This window comes from Varanus komodoensis, unplaced genomic scaffold (assembly GCF_004798865.1).
Source record: "Varanus komodoensis strain SLA01 unplaced genomic scaffold, ASM479886v1 scaffold5, whole genome shotgun sequence".
Taxonomy (NCBI): domain Eukaryota; kingdom Metazoa; phylum Chordata; class Lepidosauria; order Squamata; family Varanidae; genus Varanus; species Varanus komodoensis.
In genome coordinates, this window is record NW_025336087.1 from 50,983,810 (window position 1) to 51,002,220 (window position 18,411).

Genomic DNA, 18,411 nt, shown 5'->3' on the forward strand with positions numbered 1-18,411 from the left:
CTCCCTGAAACAATACTGGAGACAGACAGATGCTTGCAGGACCAAATATTATCTAACTATTATGCAGTCTATATGGATTTAAGGATTATACACACATTCTGTGTTAGCTATATTCTCCTTCAGCAGTTCATGTCTCTGGTCCCCATGCTAATAACGCTGACTGCCTTCTAAGAGCCTTCATATTAATTCCCTTGGCCAGCATATCTGGAGTTGTTTGTTTTTAGATGCTTATGGAAGACAGGGAAGGGCTCAGAAAGGTCAAATGTTCTTGTAGCAGCATATGCTTCATGGTTAAGCTCTGAGAACAGAAGGTAAATATAAAATACAGTTAATCTCTGGCAATTCAAAAATAAATAAATGAGCACTAACAGAAGCACATCATTCATGGTACTTTCCCCAAGGAATTCCTTGTTGAAACCAAGCACTTGCAATACAGTTCAGGTATTTGTATAAGGCTTACACATGTCCCATAAGTTAAATAGTTGTCTTGCATTCCAGAAGCTCCATAGAACAGAACAAGAGCTACTGATTTCAGAATGTGACTGGGCAGTTGAATTTTATAGTGACTATGCTGTTACTGACCTCAGTATATTCTGTATGAGTATTTAGCTTATATATCCTCATTCTAGTAATGCAATACTGTTTTTCTTTTTTTATGTCCATTAAAGAAAAATAATGTAGGAGTAATCGTCAGATGGAGTTGGGCTAGTTGCTTTCATTCCCATATCATACATAGCCCCAGGCCACGTGAGCAAGCAAAAATACTGTTATATATGTAGTCTGTTAGAACCTAAAACATATCTTACAATTCTGCACACAAAATTGGACATATAATTGCCTTATTTAGAGTATAAAATTGCATTACCTACATTGCAAAAACACCCAGATTCTGTGCTGACTATAGTTATTTTCAGTACAGGCTGGCAAGTTTTATGGGAACAGTAAAACAGTAGAAGACTGAAGAATCCCCTTCTACCAAGTAACATGCAGCAAAATCTGTCACAAAGTTCTCCGGCACATGCCTCATAATTACTGCTGAGTTGGCTCCTCTCCCTGTACCCCCACCTTGGATTCTGTTAGGACTAAACTTCTGTAGGATTAGACTTCTGTAACGCGCTCTACGTGGGGTTGAAGATGGGCCGGATACTTCAATTGGTGCAGAAAAGAGCTGCCAGGTTGCTGACGGGGACTGGGCGTTGTTCTCATATAACCCCAGTTCTCCGTCAGCTTCACTGGCTCCCGATTGAAGTCTGGACCCAATTCAAGGTGTTGGTTATGACCTATAAAGCCCTAAACGGCTTGGGACCTTGTTATCTAAATAACGCTTGCGTCCTTATATGCCCTCCCGCCCCTTGAGATTGGCAACAGATGTCCTTCTCCAGGAACCCTCCATGAATGATATTAGGAGGGTGAGTACCTGGAGGAGGGCCTTCTCTGTGGTGGCACCCTACCTATGGAATGCGCTCCCGAGAGAGGTCTGCCTGGCGCCGCCGTCACTTGTTCTTCGGCACCAGGCTAAGACCTATTTTATTTAAAACTTATTTTAATTGTTAATTTATTATGTATTTATAGGATTTTAAATTTTTAAGCTGAGATATTACCAGGCTTTTAAATCTTTAATTATATTAATTGTTATTTATATGTTTTAATTATGTTGTGAGCCGCCCCGAGGCTTTGTTGCGATGGGGGTGGCATAGAAATGTTTTAAATAAATAAACTGAGCTACTTCCTTCCAAATAAGGAAGTAGCTCCCTATTTTCAAAGAAGTACAAATTCTTCTATTTTACCCATTTGAGAGCTCCATCTTCTACCCCTACCCCTTTTGCTCTAAGTCACCAATGTCAACCCTCCTTCCTTTTAGTCATACATATTTGTCTGGCACAGTAAGAAGCAGTTTTCTCAAATCAGCAAGCTGCCATGAGAGAAACATCCAAAGACCTTAAGTAATCCAGTAGGAGTAAGGGTTACTAACACTGCAGTATTCCTTACAATTCACATTTTGGAGTAGCTGATGTGCTGCTGTGGAGGGGGAGGTGACAACAAATTCAACCTATTCAACCTCCGCTTGACCAGCTGAACCAGACTAGTAAGTGAGGTTGAAGAGAAGGTTGTGGAGGATCAGTGGGTTGAGAAAGAGGTTGGAGGGTAATTTCTGGTTAGATTATTATTCAAGGATTTGAATATTATATTACCTGCAGCACAGTAAACCAACGTTCGAGCTCAGTGAGCTCAGTTATATCACTGAAATAAAGGGACTGTGGTCTTGTACAGATAATATGCACTACAAAGTGATTATGGAGGAGAATTTCCCAACAGATTGTACATCATGGCTCTTACCCAATTTTCCATTCTGTTGATCTTAATGGTGTCCAGAAGAAAACCTGGAAAAACCAAATCTACAATCATCCTGCTGATAATTGTGTGTAATTTCAAAAGTGTCCACTTAATATTTTAAAAACTAAAGACCATTACTTAAATAGGTTGCTTTACTTCAGTATTTCTAGAGTACTTCATAAGCGTATTAAAATGCTAGTCACGCAAAAGCATTTGTCCGTAATAGCTGAAACAATGGCACATTTTAGTGCAGGTATACTGTTTTATTTATTATTAAAGTTACATTCCGCTGATTAGTCCAAGGGCTGTCTAAGTGGATTACAATAAACTATCAGTAAAAACAATTAGATAAATCATAAAACAATATTGTTATCCAGGAGGGAAGAACAGTGTACAGCCCAAGGGATAATAATTTAAAACATTTTAAATTAAAAACACATTTAAAGTTATCAAGATAAAAGCAGTTATTCAAATGTCTAGAAAATAGAATTGTTTTCACCTGGCATTAAAAAGATTGTAAGGAAGGAACCAGACGAACTGCTTTCGGAAAGCTGTTCCATAAGTGGGGTGCAACTACTGAGAAGGCCCCTCTTCTATTAGTCTTCCTTACCTCCTTGGAGGATGGCTCAAGGGCTTCTAAAACTGATCTTATGAGCCGAGTAGGTGCCTGTCAGAGCAGGCAGTCTTCAGGTATTCTCGTTCCAAGCCATTCAAAGCTTTATATATTAGAACAAGCACCTTAAATAGGGTCCAGAGCTCAACTGGCAGCCAGTGAAGATGATGCAATATCGGAATCACATGGGCATGTGTCCTGCTTGCACCAGCAGGTGCACTGCCCTGTTTTGTACCAGTTAAAGTTTCTGGATCATCTTCAAGGGCATCCCCATATAGAGCATGTTACAGTAATCCAGTTGAGAGGTTACCTGAGTGCGTGTGACTGACTAGGCTCTGCCAGTGCAGGTAATGCTGCAGCTGGTAAATTAATTCCAGCTGAAAATGGGATTTCTGGCCACCGAGTCCACCTGAGATTAAAGTGATAATTTTGGGTTCAGGAGCACCCCTAACATACGGATCTTACCCTTCAGGGAGTGCAACCCCATCCAGGATGGGTTGAAGGTCCACCCTCTGGGCGGATGGACCATCCACCAACAGCACCTTCATCTTATCTGAATTGAACTTCAATTTGTTGGCCCATATCTAGTCCATTACCGAGCTGAGGCAGCAATTCACAATGGAAACTGCCTCACCTGGGTTAGATGAGAAAGAGATGTAAAGCTGATGTGTACTGATGACACCTCCAGCCACCACCTCCAAATGACCTTTCCCAGTGGTTTTCATGTATATGTTAAATAGCAGTATATGACAGTATAGAGAATGGTTTAGGGTGGGGGGAACTGTTTTGAAATGACCTGTTTATTTTCCTGTTTTCACTTTCTTTCCTTTTCTGTCATATTTGAGTTAGCATATTGCTTCTCAGCTAATATGTTTAAGATCATGTGAAAGATTGAATTGAAGGCCTTTCATAAGATGGGTTGCATACTTTAAAAAAAAGTGGAGAATAACCATCTATTGCCCTGTTAAACTAAAGTTTAAAAACCACATAACTAAATTTGTGCTCCTTTAGCAACAGTGCTCTTCTTGCATGAAACACTGCTGATAATGTATTAATTTTGGCACATGCTATGTGGGAGGCTGGTTGCAAATTGTTAAACTGCTGAATAGATAGATGAAAAGAATTGTGATGACTTGTTTTATTTAGGAAAGAAAAGAGCAATAGAGGACTTAGCGATTTATTATAGGAGAGAGATGATAAAAATGCTGAGCAATATTGAATTAATCCAAGACTTCAGAGTTGGTTATAAACTTGTTGAATGGAGTGGGCATGTGGGGAAGAGGAAGGATTCATAAAAATCAGGCAGGGGCAACTGCTGTCCAAGCCTCTACCCATTTCTTTTCTGTAACCTATTCCTGGGCCACAAGCACCACAGCCCACTTCCTTGGACCCCCTGACACTCTGAAACCATTTTTGGTGGCTGCCCAGGAGGGGAAGGGTTAGGAAAATCAGTTTTCCCTGTCTCTTTTCAGCTCATTGTTCTACTTGGCAATCAGTGAATTTATTTTGAAAGTTGCTTTACCTGATTCATTGGTTTCCATCTTATGCCTTTTGTAGAAGTTAGTGCTGAAGCTAGTTATCATTGCAGCCTTATATTCCAGTTTAGAATTTTATTGAGTTTCTTCCCTATAGTTTAGCTAATTAAGGTATTCTGTATATCTTAAGAACATCTTCAAAAGCAGTTCTTGTTCTTCTCTGTAATTATATTTCCTAGTGGCAGATACAATATTTAGTCTGAATTATAATTTTCTCCAAGATTGTTATGCCTAACTATCTTTTCTTCCTAAGCTTTTCTTTAGAAAATATAATGATTAAGTATGAAAAGCTACATGCAGGTCTTCATACTACATGACTAGCCTAGGGGAGATAAATTAACAGGTGGGATGCATTTGTTGCTTTTCCAGGTTCTTTGACATAAAGATCAATAGGCTATAAGCAGCCCATTTGCATATGATGGAAATGGGTGGAATGTTGATACACTTTATGTGACATTCAGCTTTACAGGATATATACCATCGTATGCATATCCATAGTTGCAAAATGTGTTACTCCTCTCCCAGTATTCAGGGACATGGAATGAACATTGCTGCAATTAGCTCTCTGGCATGTGTTAACTGAAGGTTTGGAAACATGTGGTCACAACCTTACATTCACAAGTGGCTCTCCCACAGTAAAGACATTCAAACTTGATGTCATCTGAGTGGACAGTCATCTGAGTGGGATGGTGTGAATTTGTGTCCTACAATAGCAGGGGGTTTGTACCCAGTGGCCGCCTTGGCCCCTTCCAACTTTGCTGTTCTTCTATGAGTCATCAAGTGATTCTTAGGTTGAATATAAGCAGTAGCTTTTGAGAGTGCTTAAAGACTATGTTGTAGAGTCATCATTCTGCAGCTCATATTTTCAGAGTCTGTGCCTTGGAGTGATACCTGGTGTAATTGACATCTTTCATGATTAAATAGCACATCTAAGAAATATCTAGAAGAAATACAACTAGATCATGGAAGCATGACCAAATAGATGTATGCATTTCTTGTGTGTGGTGGGATAACATCCTTCATCCCGTTTCCTCGTCTGCAGCAAACTTGACTACCTCTCAAATTCAGCAGTACCCATTCATTCAAGGTCCCCTGTTCTTTCCCTTCAGTTTCTTCCCCCATAGAAATGAAATTCACCAAACTACGACCTCTTTCAGTTCTGTGTGCTCCATTATCTTTTCTTTTGTCTTGTGGATTTTTCTTTCTGCGTTTTGTTTGCACAGTTACTAACCCACCAGATGCTTGTGCCATGACAGTGTTAAGGAGGTTTTTATATGGATTTGTTTCATAAGCTGTCTTACAAAGGTAACCTCTTGAAAGCTGAGATATAAAGTCCATAAATAAATAAATCAGACTCAATTATTGTAATTGTGCTTCTGAAAGGATCATTTGTACACAGCCTAAATATGCATTGTGTTGGTCAAAAGCCTTGCTATTCAGCATCCAGTTCTTAATATATCTGGCAGAGAAGTATGTGCATGTGCATGTTTAGCCTTACCTTTCAGGGTAGTAGGGTTTTTTTACAGGGTAGTAGGTTGTAGTGTGTATCTTGAACCTCTTCCTAGTTTGATCTGCATTTTAATTCATTCAGAGGAGTGTCACAGTTGGGGAACCTCTTGTCTTTGAACTGAATTTGGCCTGTCAGATCACGCATCTGACATGTAGAGGTTTTGGGTAAGGACCCTCCTTCATTCTGAAGCCCCCATCTAAGAAAGGAAGGTAGAGCAATATGTCAAGCCATGAGAACTGCTCCTAGAGGCCATGGCTCAGTTGTCATTTGTTTTTTCCTCACCTTACCTGGTTGGGAAATGGGAAAGGATAGCAAAGCCATCTAAGGAGTCAGCTTGAACCTATATTCAAATGCTGACTGACTCTTTTCCTTTGCAGAGAGGAGCAAAGGAAAAGAGTCCATTGTTTTATTTATTTATTTATTTATTTATTTATTTATTTATTTATTTATTTATTTATTAAAACAGTTTTATGCCGCCCCATTCGCCGAAGCCTCGGGGCGGTTCACAACAATAAATTAAGACAATAACAATTAAAATATATACATTAGAATAAATTGTTGCTTCTCTTTGCAAAGAAAAAGGGAAAGGGGGCTGGATAATGTTAGCAAGGTGGGTCTTTTGGAGTGAAACTAAATTCCTTTGATGGCATACTTACTGTGGAAGTCATCTCAGGAGGTAATCTAGGCACTGGGGACAATTCTGCTCCCCACCCCTACTCTAGAGTGTATATTGTATAGTATATACTGTGCATCTTAGATGTGTTAAGTCCTTAAAACAGGCAAGCTTTTTATGTATATATTAAATTTTATATGGATTTGTTTTGTAAGCTGCCTTATAAAGGATACTTCTTGAAAGCTGAGATACAAATCCTTATAAGCAGGTAAATCATACTCAGTTGCCAATCTAATGAAGACATTATCAAGCAGCTACCTGATAAATTTCAAATGATAGGTAAAGAGAACATGGCATTGATTAACAACTTGTTCTTTTGCCTAGTATCTCTGCCAATGAGCATGTAATGGTTGTTATACAAAATGAATCAAATTAGTTAAGATAACCAAAATGATCTCTGCCTCAAAGAAAAACTGAAGTTTTTTTCAGAACTAGGAATGTTTGTTGACACAATGGTAGGCATATGGGAAAATATGCTCACACCAAATACTTTATTTTAATATTAAATTTGTAGGGCTTAATTGCCGGTACCCAGGAAATGATGAACTTGATTTTACTTTTATTTTCTGATCCAGGTTACATGTCACCACATCCATCTCCTCTGGGAGCACCAGAGCATGTATCTAGTCCAATGTCTGGAGGAGGTCCAACTCCACCCCAGATGCCACCAAGCCAGCCAGGTCCCATGATGCCAGGAGATCCTCAAGTTATGAGTCAAGCCAATAGGGGTCCTTCACCTTTCAGTCCAGTTCAGTTGCATCAACTTCGAGCTCAGATTCTCGCATACAAAATGCTGGCAAGAGGTCAGCCTTTGCCTGAACATATTCAACTCGCTGTACAAGGGAAGAGGACACTGCCTGGGATTCAACAGCAACAAACTCTTTACAAGCCATCTGGTAAAATAGCTGTGCACTACACTGCTAATGAACTTCATTTACACCTGTGCAATGAGTGGGCAATTGGCCCCTGTTTATTTATCAATACCAAATCTTCACAGCATGATTCTTTTTAGTGTGGAGATGCAGAAGGAGCAAAGGGATCTTTGTAAGGCACAAGAGAGCTCTGCTTCCTTTTTCCTTCCACCTTGGTACATGTGTGTGAGCACACACAGGAGCAGTGCACCAGGGCATTATGGGCAATGGAAAATTCTATGTGTAGCTCCTCCCATATTCCCACCTATCCTGCCATTTCTGTTTACTGCAAGCTATTCCATATTTGAATCTTGAGTAATTCCAGTGGTGTAGAATGGAAAAGCTGCATGGAGATTTGAGACAATTCTCTCATTCCCTATAATGACCTGGTGTACTGTTCTTAAGCATCTCTGTGTGGCCACATCAAAGTAGGGTGAAGGAAGAAACAGGGCTTTAATAATGTCTGTGTGGATCCACTCAGGCAGATAAGAATTCTGCCCTTAAATTAGTTTAGTGGCCTCCTTTGTTGGTTTTGATGATCTTTGAGCCTTTGAGCTTTATATTCTGTACCTAGTGAAAAACAGTTATGAATACACTACAGGTTCATCCTCATTATTGAATAGAAAACTATTAAACACTTATACTAAGTGCTTACAGTATTTATTTAAGGTATTGTTTTCTTCTTGCGAAAATTTATTCTTGAAATGTCTTTCATTGGTTGTTTTGCTTTTAAGGATTTTAAAAAACCTATCAAGTATTAGGTGTTTTATTGAAGGTTTTGCATATTTTGCCATATTTTTCAGTTATCCTGTAGTTCTGGCAGACTTGCAGTTTACAGTGGGGAAGTAGCATTTTATATCCCCTTGCCTACTGATGGAAGAAGGGTATTCCTCAAGCTACTCCCACAATTATGACAAAATGTAGCTGCTTACATATGTGTAGGCAAGTATGTTTCCCCTACCCGTACAAGAGAGGGTATGGTAACTTTTTAAAATGAACAATTTTTGGGTACTTGACTGTTTAATTTTAATCCAAGAATATACAGTAAATCCAGAACTGAGGTATCAAAGCAATTTACCACAAATGTTCTTTTGGTGTGGCACATTCTAATAAATACTATTTCCTCTGCTTCTTGCAGTAGTTGTCCCTCTAGGAGTTGCTTCAGGAATGCCAGGACACACAGCTGCTATGGCACCGAAAACCTGGCCAGAAGGTAAAGTTGTAGTCTGTGAAAGGGAAGAAAACCCTCCAAATAAATAAAGAAAACCAGGGCAAGGTCCTTCTAAACATTCCTGCTTTCTGTAATGTATTTATAGCATATCATTGCAACAGCAGGTAGTCACCGGGGCTGGCCAAAATGCAAAAGGCCAGGAGTGGTTTTGAAATACCTGGAGCCCCTCTCCTCATCTTTCATCCCAAAGCTGCTTTTGTGGCATATCTGCAGTGGACAGATTTCCTTCAAGCACTTGTGCAGTAGTGGTTGTTTGTTGTACTTACACAGGAAATGATGCTGAGTGGCAGAGCTGGTGCAAGAGAAAAAGATTTCCTTTCTGGGAGCACACCAGAATATTCTGCTCCTGGAGATGCCAACCCAAGTCTTTTGCAAAGATCCAAAGTGTTGTCTTGTAAGCCGCCCCGAGGCTTCGGCGAACGGGGCGGCATAGAAATTTTTAAATAAATAAATAATTTTATTTGAAAAATGCTGTGGTGTTAAAGTTTTCCTCTTAGCTTGATTTTTATAGCTTCCATATTGTCTGCTTCTCCTTTTCTTCATGGAAAGGAAAATGGCCCTTAATGCTCTGATTAAAAGTCTTCCAGTATCACATAATCTTCTTTGAATATGATTTAGGGTTCTAAATCTCTTGCACTTACTGAAATCACAAGCTATTTTATTTCCAGTACACATCAGATGTCTGAATAGCAAATAGTTTGGAAGCTTAGTCACCTTCTGATTGATTTCAGAGTTCTGACTAAAATAAATAAATTGGGTAGTGTTGAACAGAAGTTCTTTTCAACAATTTCTTTTGTATTCTCCCTGTGTGGCTTTACTGATTTGTCCCTCTTTCCTGTGTGGTTGCTTTCACAAACAATAATACAGAAATAATTAAAGTACAATAGTAATAACATGAGACCAACCTATTTCACCTGTATCCTGAAAGTGTTCTTTGATATCCAGAACAGGTAGTCAAAACCCATATTCTGGAAATTATTCACAATGCACATTCACAAAATAGCATGGACACTGTTCATCGGTAGGTGCAAGTACAAGACAAAAACAAGACGGTAGACATGAGAGCTTTCCTTGTTGTTAAGGCAGCTTAGGGCATGTTTTATCACACTATATGAGACTCCCACAATTATCTTAAACTTTTCCCATTACAGCTCACTCTACCAGAATGACTATCACACCCACAGCTTTTTCCACTGTGCACCCATTTTAGAAGAATGTATTGTTGCTAATATATGGACCTCAGCTAACACTTTAATTAAACTTTACAGGTTGGATGCCATTTCAGCAACTGTCAACTTCTCTAGATTAGTTTGTACACATTGCATTTTTGGATGCCCCCTCACACCAAACCATGAATGGAACACTGGACGACACATACTTTTGGTGTGATGGAAGCATGCAAACTACCCCCTAATCAACCTGTGGTTGACTCATGCATGGCTAGGAGCCATAGGTATGCTGCCACTCCATTCGCCACTCTCCACCTTGTGCAAGTCCCAATCAGAGAAGTGATTTTCTGTCCTTCCATCTATCCATCCTCCCTCCCTCCCTCCCTTTTGATTTCTTAGATTGCATTCCATCTCAAGCTCAGCCTCAGATGGAACTAGGCAGTTTATCAGCATCAAGCATGGAAATAAAAAATTATGTCACATGATCCCTGCCTTCCTGGATACTAGAGGAGGAATTGCATCATTAAATGTCCAATGTTCAGTTCTGACCTTGACCACTGGCTTTATATGTTGAATTTAACTGGTAAATGCCAGCATTTATATTTATCACAACAGATGTACATCATATCAGGTACAAAAATGTACTGCTTTAGTGATACACCTACCATTTATCTTCAGACATGGTTTCGTACCTACATAATGCAGCTACCTAAACTGCATAATTAATACAAGTTATTACTTGTACTTTTAAATACTTGTGCTCTGAGCTGTGTATTGATATTGTTAGTCACTTAGAGAGCCCTGTAAGGCTATTCAGCAGCATATAAATGTGAAAATAAAAATAAACATGGACATAATGAAGTTCATGTTGTTCTTACTACTGAGATTTGATTTAGATATTTTAGTCTAATGTTTTTAATCTCAGTACCTTTTACTTTTCAGGGCAAGGTGCGGATGTGAATGTATCTAGTACACCTCAAAAGCTTGCTGTTCCACCTCCTAGTGGAAGACCTTCACCTGCCCCTGCAGCTACGCAACCTACTGCAGTAATGCCTGGTCCTTCAGTATCACAGCCTACAGCTGGCCAGCCTTCACCAATTGTTCAGCTACAGCAGAAACAGAACCGTATCAGTCCTATTCAAAAGCCTCAAGGGTTGGATCCTGTTGAGATTCTCCAGGAACGGGAATATAGGTAAAAACTAGCTGGGACGCTTAAGAGCTATTTTGGTTTGTAAATTTAACTCATATTTCTCAACATTACAGCAATGATGATCTCATGTTATCTGAAGAAGGATTTGAATCATCCAGAAATACTGCAGTGCTACCAGGCTATATAGTAAAGCCCAGCTTTTGGGCCCATAGGCCCATTTTAAAAGTTGAGAAACAGTTGTGGACACCTGCACAAAATGGCTGCAGTGGCCAATATAGTTAGTCAGGTTTTTATGTGCCATAGGGATTTGGCTGGTTATAATAGACAAATGACTTGCCCAAGAAATTGAGTACAAGGGAAAAGTTGGGTTTGAGACCCAAATACAAAACCACATAAATGAATACCCATTTCATAGAAGGTACACTTTGAACCCTCCACCCCCAGACAAACTAAAGCACATGTAGGCACCCTTTCCCCCTGCTCAAAGTACACAGAAAGCCAAACTAGTTTTAGTAAGTTTCTTGGCTGCTTTTGGCTTGGAGGTTTAGATACAGTGTTTGGCATGTCCAGCAAATATTTATAGATTATCTATGTTTACATGGCATGAGGTTTCCTTAAACCATCAACTTTTTGGGTTTATATTTTTCTTTGAAGAAAAATATATTGTTTTTTTAATGTAGAAAGCAGTTGCACTTTTCCAGTAGAATAATAAAAATACAAGGAACTTCTTATTCCAACTGGAAATAAGTCATGGTTAAGACTGAAGTTTAGCCTCATTGTTCCTCTAAGAAGTTACTTCAGTTAAACTTCTGTACATACCTGTGAGCAAGTCCTATTGATGTCATGCATAGGATTGTCTTGTTAAATGTGGTGAAAATGTGATTTTGGTTGGATGGGCTTCTGAGCCTTTTAGAGATATATTACAGATAGTAAACTCATATATATTACAGCTAGTAAATATCAGGATAGTGCTACCAAGGGAAATCCTGCTGCCCATGTTTTAGGCCTGGAGCTGTTATCACTTAGTTTGTGAGAAGCAGTGCTGGCAATGTGGTGATTGTCTGAGTGCCTAGTTATGCCTGATTTTGTTAGGAAGTATTGGCTCCCTTTTAAAAGCTGTAGACCATCACAAAACACTATTTGATAATAGTAAATGAGGTACGATCCTATGGAATTCATTCAGTTCAATGGGCATTGGTCTAAAATGGAATTAACTGCTCTTAGTTCTTTATGGGACTAACAAGGAAATATGCAGGATACAGCTTTAAAAGCATTTCTAGAAAACCTTCACATTTTTAATATATCAAGGACAGCTTAGTTCATTTTACTATTTGAAACTGGGCCAGAGTGATAAATTTATGCCATAGTTCTTATAAAGCTCTCCTAACACTTAAAAAAATAATAAAGTGCTGCTTTAATCTTAATGAATGAGTCTTGTAAAACTAATAATGTGCTGTGTAATTTAATGTCATTCTACTGTGTGCAAAGCTTCTTTTCTTCTTAACACTAATAAAAAATGCACATGCCATTGTCTTAAAATTATGAGCACAGTGGATTATGTCAAACATATCCCTTTTATCTTCTGCAAAAGTGTTCCAGAAAAGCTCTTCTGGCTCCTACAATCATCAGTCCTGCTGCATGGTACCTATTCCAAAAAACCTGAAGCCCTTTAATGTAACACTTGTTGTTGTGCTTGGTTCGTTGAAGGGAATGCCCTTTTCCAAGAAGATCTTTATCTTCAGTTCCAATACAAAAATCACTTTCTGCATGGATGAAGACAAATAACTGCACTGTGGAGATTAATTAAATGTATTTTGGGCAGGTTTAGATTAAATCCCCAATGCACTTCCACATGGCAGCTTCAAGAAACTGCTTTCCTCTTTGGCCCTGTCTTATGATTGAATGACTTAATAGCCTTTAATATTTCCCCCTGAATATAAAACTAGCCTTTTTCATCTGTTCAAAGGATTAGGCAGTGAGCATGATTTAAGTATTTATTTGATGGCATGCATTTTAGGTGAAAGTGGCTGTCAAATCTTTTTTTAGATAAGGCATCAATTAAGCATTCATTTATAGGATATAAGCAGTAACATTAAAACAAAACCTGGCCAATCCCTTTTTATTTTTTACTTGAAAGTCATTTGACTGTTATAAAGCTTATAACTGTTATAAAGCTTATAACTTGTTTTGCTTTTTAGCAAGCCAAAAGTTTATTTTAAATCAATGTCAGTGTAGATACTTTGTTATTGCTGGCATTACCCTTCTTAGATAAATGTCTGTTTATAAGTGTTGTTTTCATCACTTTTACCTTTGGGATTATATGGACAGTCCCTATTAAGATGAATGGCTTATATAGTTGCAACATGGGCTTCCTGCTAAACTTGCTTAACCTGTCAGAAACCATCTGCAGGGAGCTATGTCTTTCTCCTTTAAAGCCCCTTTCCAATATGGGGCAAATTTTCAGGTCTGTTTGTTAGCATAGACCTTGATTACAGGAAAGCTGGATTCTCATTTTTAACCGGAATGTGAACCACCATTTGCAAGGGTTTTCTTACCATGTGTTGAACCCATATTGTGCCCAAGGTTGATACTGGTGAATAGGTCTTCTTCACCAGATTAGTTCTTAAGGAATGTAATAAGTATGTTTGAGGACTGTGTTAGCACTATGCTAAATGACAAGGCTGCTGTGCAGAGAGCTCAGTCTTAAAGTGTTTCTTCATACCTTATAATAAAATATGGGTCACTATGTTATCATCATAGACTTATTTCTTGTTTCCAAGCTATTCCTGGATCTTCTTGCTGTGCCAAGTTCTGCAACAGTGGCCCTCTATTTGCCTCTTACTTGCAGCCATAGATTCTGTGTTGTGAATCAGGGAGGCAGAATGGGAATATTTCCCATAATGTTGTTTCCAGACATTGGGGGGGGGGGCATTCTGTCCACGAGCAGGCAGCAGGCTCTTTTGCTTGGGACCAGAGCCCTCCCCTTCAGAGCTGCTTTGGGCAAAGCATTCATTACACAGAGAACCCTTTTTGAGCAAGGCGTTATGCATTTATGTATTCATTAGGTTCATATCCTGCCTTTTTTCTTTTTTAAAGAACTCAAAGTGTCTTACAAGTCTTTTCCTATTGCTTTCAATCTTATTTCCACAACGACAACTCTGTGAAATAGGTTGGAATGAGAGCCCATCATTGACTCCCAAGTTACCCAGTGGGCTCCATGGCAGGGACTAGAATCCAGACTGCCTGGGTCTTAACCACTACACCACACTGGCTCTCGTACTTAATGGCATGAAAGGCATGTTAGTTCCACATGCAATGGCAAACTGAGATGAGAAGTCTGTTTCCAAGAATAGAAAACATTTTTGTTATTGAGTAACTCAAAAATGAGATAAAACAAACAAATAATATATGCACAGTTGCCAAACCTCAGAAAAAGGAGGAAATTCTGATCTAATCGTCTAAATTCTAGGAAATGTTACTTGATCTTAAAATGTGTGGCTTATTCAGAGTAGTTCAAATACACTTTAGATAGCTTAAGGCACAATCCTGGGCATGTTAAGACAGCAAAAATAGCTACAGCTCTCACACCAGTATTGGTTAAGGTATGCTGAGAATTTGCAAGACTTTTTTCTAAATATGCATAAATCGTGCCCTAAGGTATTTTTAGTTCTTTTGTCTGATGGATGACCTTGCATAGGGTATATACAGCTTGTAAAATGGGTTAATAGCCTTTATTTAATAGGTTGCCTTGAAGGCCTCTAGTGATAACTATTAAAACAAACTGATCAAAGAGGACTAGCCACTGACAGATTCACGGGACCCCCCTTCCCCTCCAGTTCTGTCCCAGTCTTTTAAACTTAACTGTAGATCTAGGTTTTCTGAGGGGGGGGCGGGGAATAAGTAGTGGTAAATAGCAGCTGTATTTGCCCGTTGCTTCTCTTGCTCGATGCACAGAGCAGGTTTTATTTTTCTTATGAAGTCAGGATGTAGAGAATCTACCAAACATGTTAATTCAATATAATAATTTCCCCTCTGTTACTGCTGGGAGGGATTTCTGCATTTACCAAGTAGTCCAATTACAGATGGACCTTAAAATAATAGCTTTTTGAAAAGTGTTATATACTTATTTCAAGGAACAAAATGTACTAGTATCATTTTCTGAACAAATAACTCTCCTACTAGGAATCATAAACTTCTCCTCTGGACCTGAACAAATATCAGTTGCCTTTAATGGGATTCTTTCTTACCAGAACAGTAACCCTTCCTTGATTTACTCTTCAATCTGTATGAAAAAACCTTTCTGACCTAATTCTGCTGCAATTTTCTGTACTCCTGAGGATACCAAATGAGACTCCTGTAGTTATTCAGCATTACATCTTTTTTTGTTGTTTCCTGAGAAAGTTTAGAATTCTCTATCTTCAATTTTCCATAGAAGTTAAGAGAAATTGTCTGGCAAGAATTGGTGCTTTAAGTACAAGGATAATTTAATGTATCTACCAAGCCCTAACAAAAAGCATGCAGCCCTCCCTTGATTATACTTATCTCCAGTGCTTATGAAATCGTTAATTGTTCTTCGTAGTCCTAGCATGTTGAATCAGATCTAATGTATACAGTTCTGCAGAAAAGCGGTAACTCTTTCTAAGGACTGGACCATAGCAGACTTTGTGTGCATGTCACATGTTTTAAAGTTCACCAAATGTGGATGCAGAGATTTGCTACTTCTTCCTGATGTGCCAGTGTTCTGTGTGCAATCATTTTATCTATGGGGAACACCAGTGTGGCATCATGTTAGGGTGTTGGACTTGGTCTCAAGAGATCTAGGTTCTAGTTCCCACTCAGTCATGAAGCTGATTGGGTGACTTTGGGCCAGTCGTAAACTCTTAGCCTAACCTACCTGACAATGTTGATGTTGTGTGAATAAAATAAAAAGGGAGCCATCTTCTTGTAAGTCATCTTGGGTTCCTCGTAAGAGAAAAAAAGATGGGGTATAAATGAAATGTAGTATCAATAATGTTAAAATATGCCACCCTGTCATCTATGACTTGAACTAATACAATCTGGGAAAAGCTGTATGGATAACTGGTCCTCAGATAGGTTTTTGATTGTACATTGAAAACTCTACTGTGCTATTCTACTTTCAATAGTAACTGTTAGTTTCAGTAGCAGAAAGAGGGTAAAAAAAGATATTTAACTGCATCCAGTGCTCCATTGTGTTTCATACAGAAGTAATTGCTCAAGCATATGAGAGGGCCCTCTGGAATGAGTGCATTATTATTCTGTTTCCAGTGGTCCCACAAATATATATGATCAACAAGTCTAAGGCAGTTACCTGCATTGTAGAGCACAATCTGCTTTCCAAAGTACCTGTGGATAGTATAAAACATGTCAACTTGGCTGGTTTAAATTTTCAAACTGAGGCTGCCTGTGGAGTCCCAGCTCAGGATGTCATGGCCTTCATGACAACCATGAAACTATCTCAGTTGTTGGCCCAATACATGAAGTCACACATTCTGTTGATTTGGCCTTTGCTGCAAGAAGTGAGATAGGTAATCTGAAAATAGGGATAGGGAGAGGGTGGTGATTGCCATGATTATAACATTACCTGGTAAGATTTGAACTCTAGCATTGTTTACCAACTGCAGGGATGGGAGGCACATTTGAATGGTCCATTTCCGTGGAATCCAGTGGACTTTGGAACAGTTTGAAGGATTTTGTAGTAGAAAGAGCTGGTGATTCAGTTGAAGCCCTAGTCTCACTATGGAATGGTGAGATGCAGAGGGCCATTGACTCAATTGTGCCTGAATGTCCTCTGTGGTGCTATAGAGCCTGGTATTCTCCTTGGTATACTAGGGATCTTTGGTCTGAAGTAATGGAGAATGGACATTAACTGGAGAGCAAATGGCCTGAAGAGAAGATGACTGAATACACTCAAAATTATATAATCATGCCTGTTGTGTGGCAGTGCAGGCAAATAAAATTTACTTTGCAGCCTCCATTGTATCCCTAAGTCGCCATTCAGGTGAGCTCTTTCAGGTGGTTAGGAGCCTGTTAACATTCTTCCTAGTAAATGGGATCTGTTAACATTCTTCCTGAGCCCTCTAACACTGCTTGTGACCTTTTTGTATTGCACCTTGAGAATAGAATTGTGGCAAATACTGCTGTTAGCTTGGGTTAAGGTGTCTGACACTAACATCCACTTGATTCCATGGGATCAATTTCAGGTGCTATGACTTGATGACATGGACAAGGTGCTTGCAGTACGTGACCGACCATGCTCCCTCTCAATCTTTGGCCCTCTCAGCTAATAAAAGCTAGCTGCAGGGCTTTGACTGAGTGGGCCCAGGGAGTATAGACACTTCTCTGTATGAAGGAAAGACACATTTCCTTGGGCAAATGGCTCCTAAGTCCAGACTCCTGACCTGTTCTGGGTGTGGTTGCATTCCCTTTGAAAGATCAGACTGTAGTCTGGTGGCATTTGCAAATGCTGCCTTGGATTGACAATTAATGTACATTTCTTCTACTTTTACTGTGCCTGTTTGTGTGTTCCAGTTGGCTTACAAATGTTGCTTTCTTCTCTGTTGACTGTTAGTTAACGTGGCCAGTCAGGATGAATGATCCAATGTAGCTGTAATCTTGGTTCCATGTTAACCTGTCAAGAGCCATCCTCAGGAAGATGCGCTCCCCGGCTACAGCCTCTTTTCTGACTGGAGAACCCCCCCTTCCCTCCCTAAATACAAATCTGAATCACAGTTAAAGGGTGAGCATTTAAGTAGGATTTGAAGTCACAATTTGAAACAGTTTTTAGATCATGTGCTAAACTTGAAACAGCAGATCAGGCTGATGTTGAGTAACAGTTTTAATACTGGTAAGGCAGTGGGGGATGGATAGATGGAGACACACACATGTGTGTGTGTTTGTGGTTTTTATCTTGTAGGCCACCTTGGGAATATTAGATACTAGATAGGTAATAGGTATTGGGAGCAGGAAACTTGTCTTCCTGAGTGGTCTATGCCTATTTGTTTATTGTGGTTAGCAGGGGAGCTCATTGGAACTTTTGTGACTAGCAAGATGGTTCAGTGTCTGAAAGGTAATGTCAGAAGGGTAATCAGAGATTTCCCAATGAAATACTAAAACTTTAGATTTTCATTTCATTTCATTTCATTTGGATCTGTTTTCACTGCACTCTTCATAGCCCAAATAGTGGCACAGAGCTTCAAACACATATTTGTCTTGGTCAGCTGGACCCTTCAGGTTCCAAGCTGGCGTGTTCATTTAGTCCTGTTAA

At 39.2% G+C, this 18,411-nt stretch overlaps 1 protein-coding gene across 4 annotated transcripts in view; it reads left to right on the plus strand.

Annotated features, from left to right (window-relative positions):
• Positions 1-18,411, plus strand: part of SMARCA2 (SWI/SNF related, matrix associated, actin dependent regulator of chromatin, subfamily a, member 2) — a 121,750-nt gene that overhangs the window by 20,032 nt on the left and 83,307 nt on the right. For all 4 annotated transcript variants that reach the window (XM_044446805.1, XM_044446807.1, XM_044446806.1 and 1 more), the window contains 3 exons: positions 7,241-7,561; positions 8,715-8,789; positions 10,919-11,168. In XM_044446805.1, the coding sequence (XP_044302740.1) occupies positions 7,241-7,561; positions 8,715-8,789; positions 10,919-11,168 (646 nt within the window). The remainder of the gene's footprint in view (positions 1-7,240; positions 7,562-8,714; positions 8,790-10,918; positions 11,169-18,411) is intronic.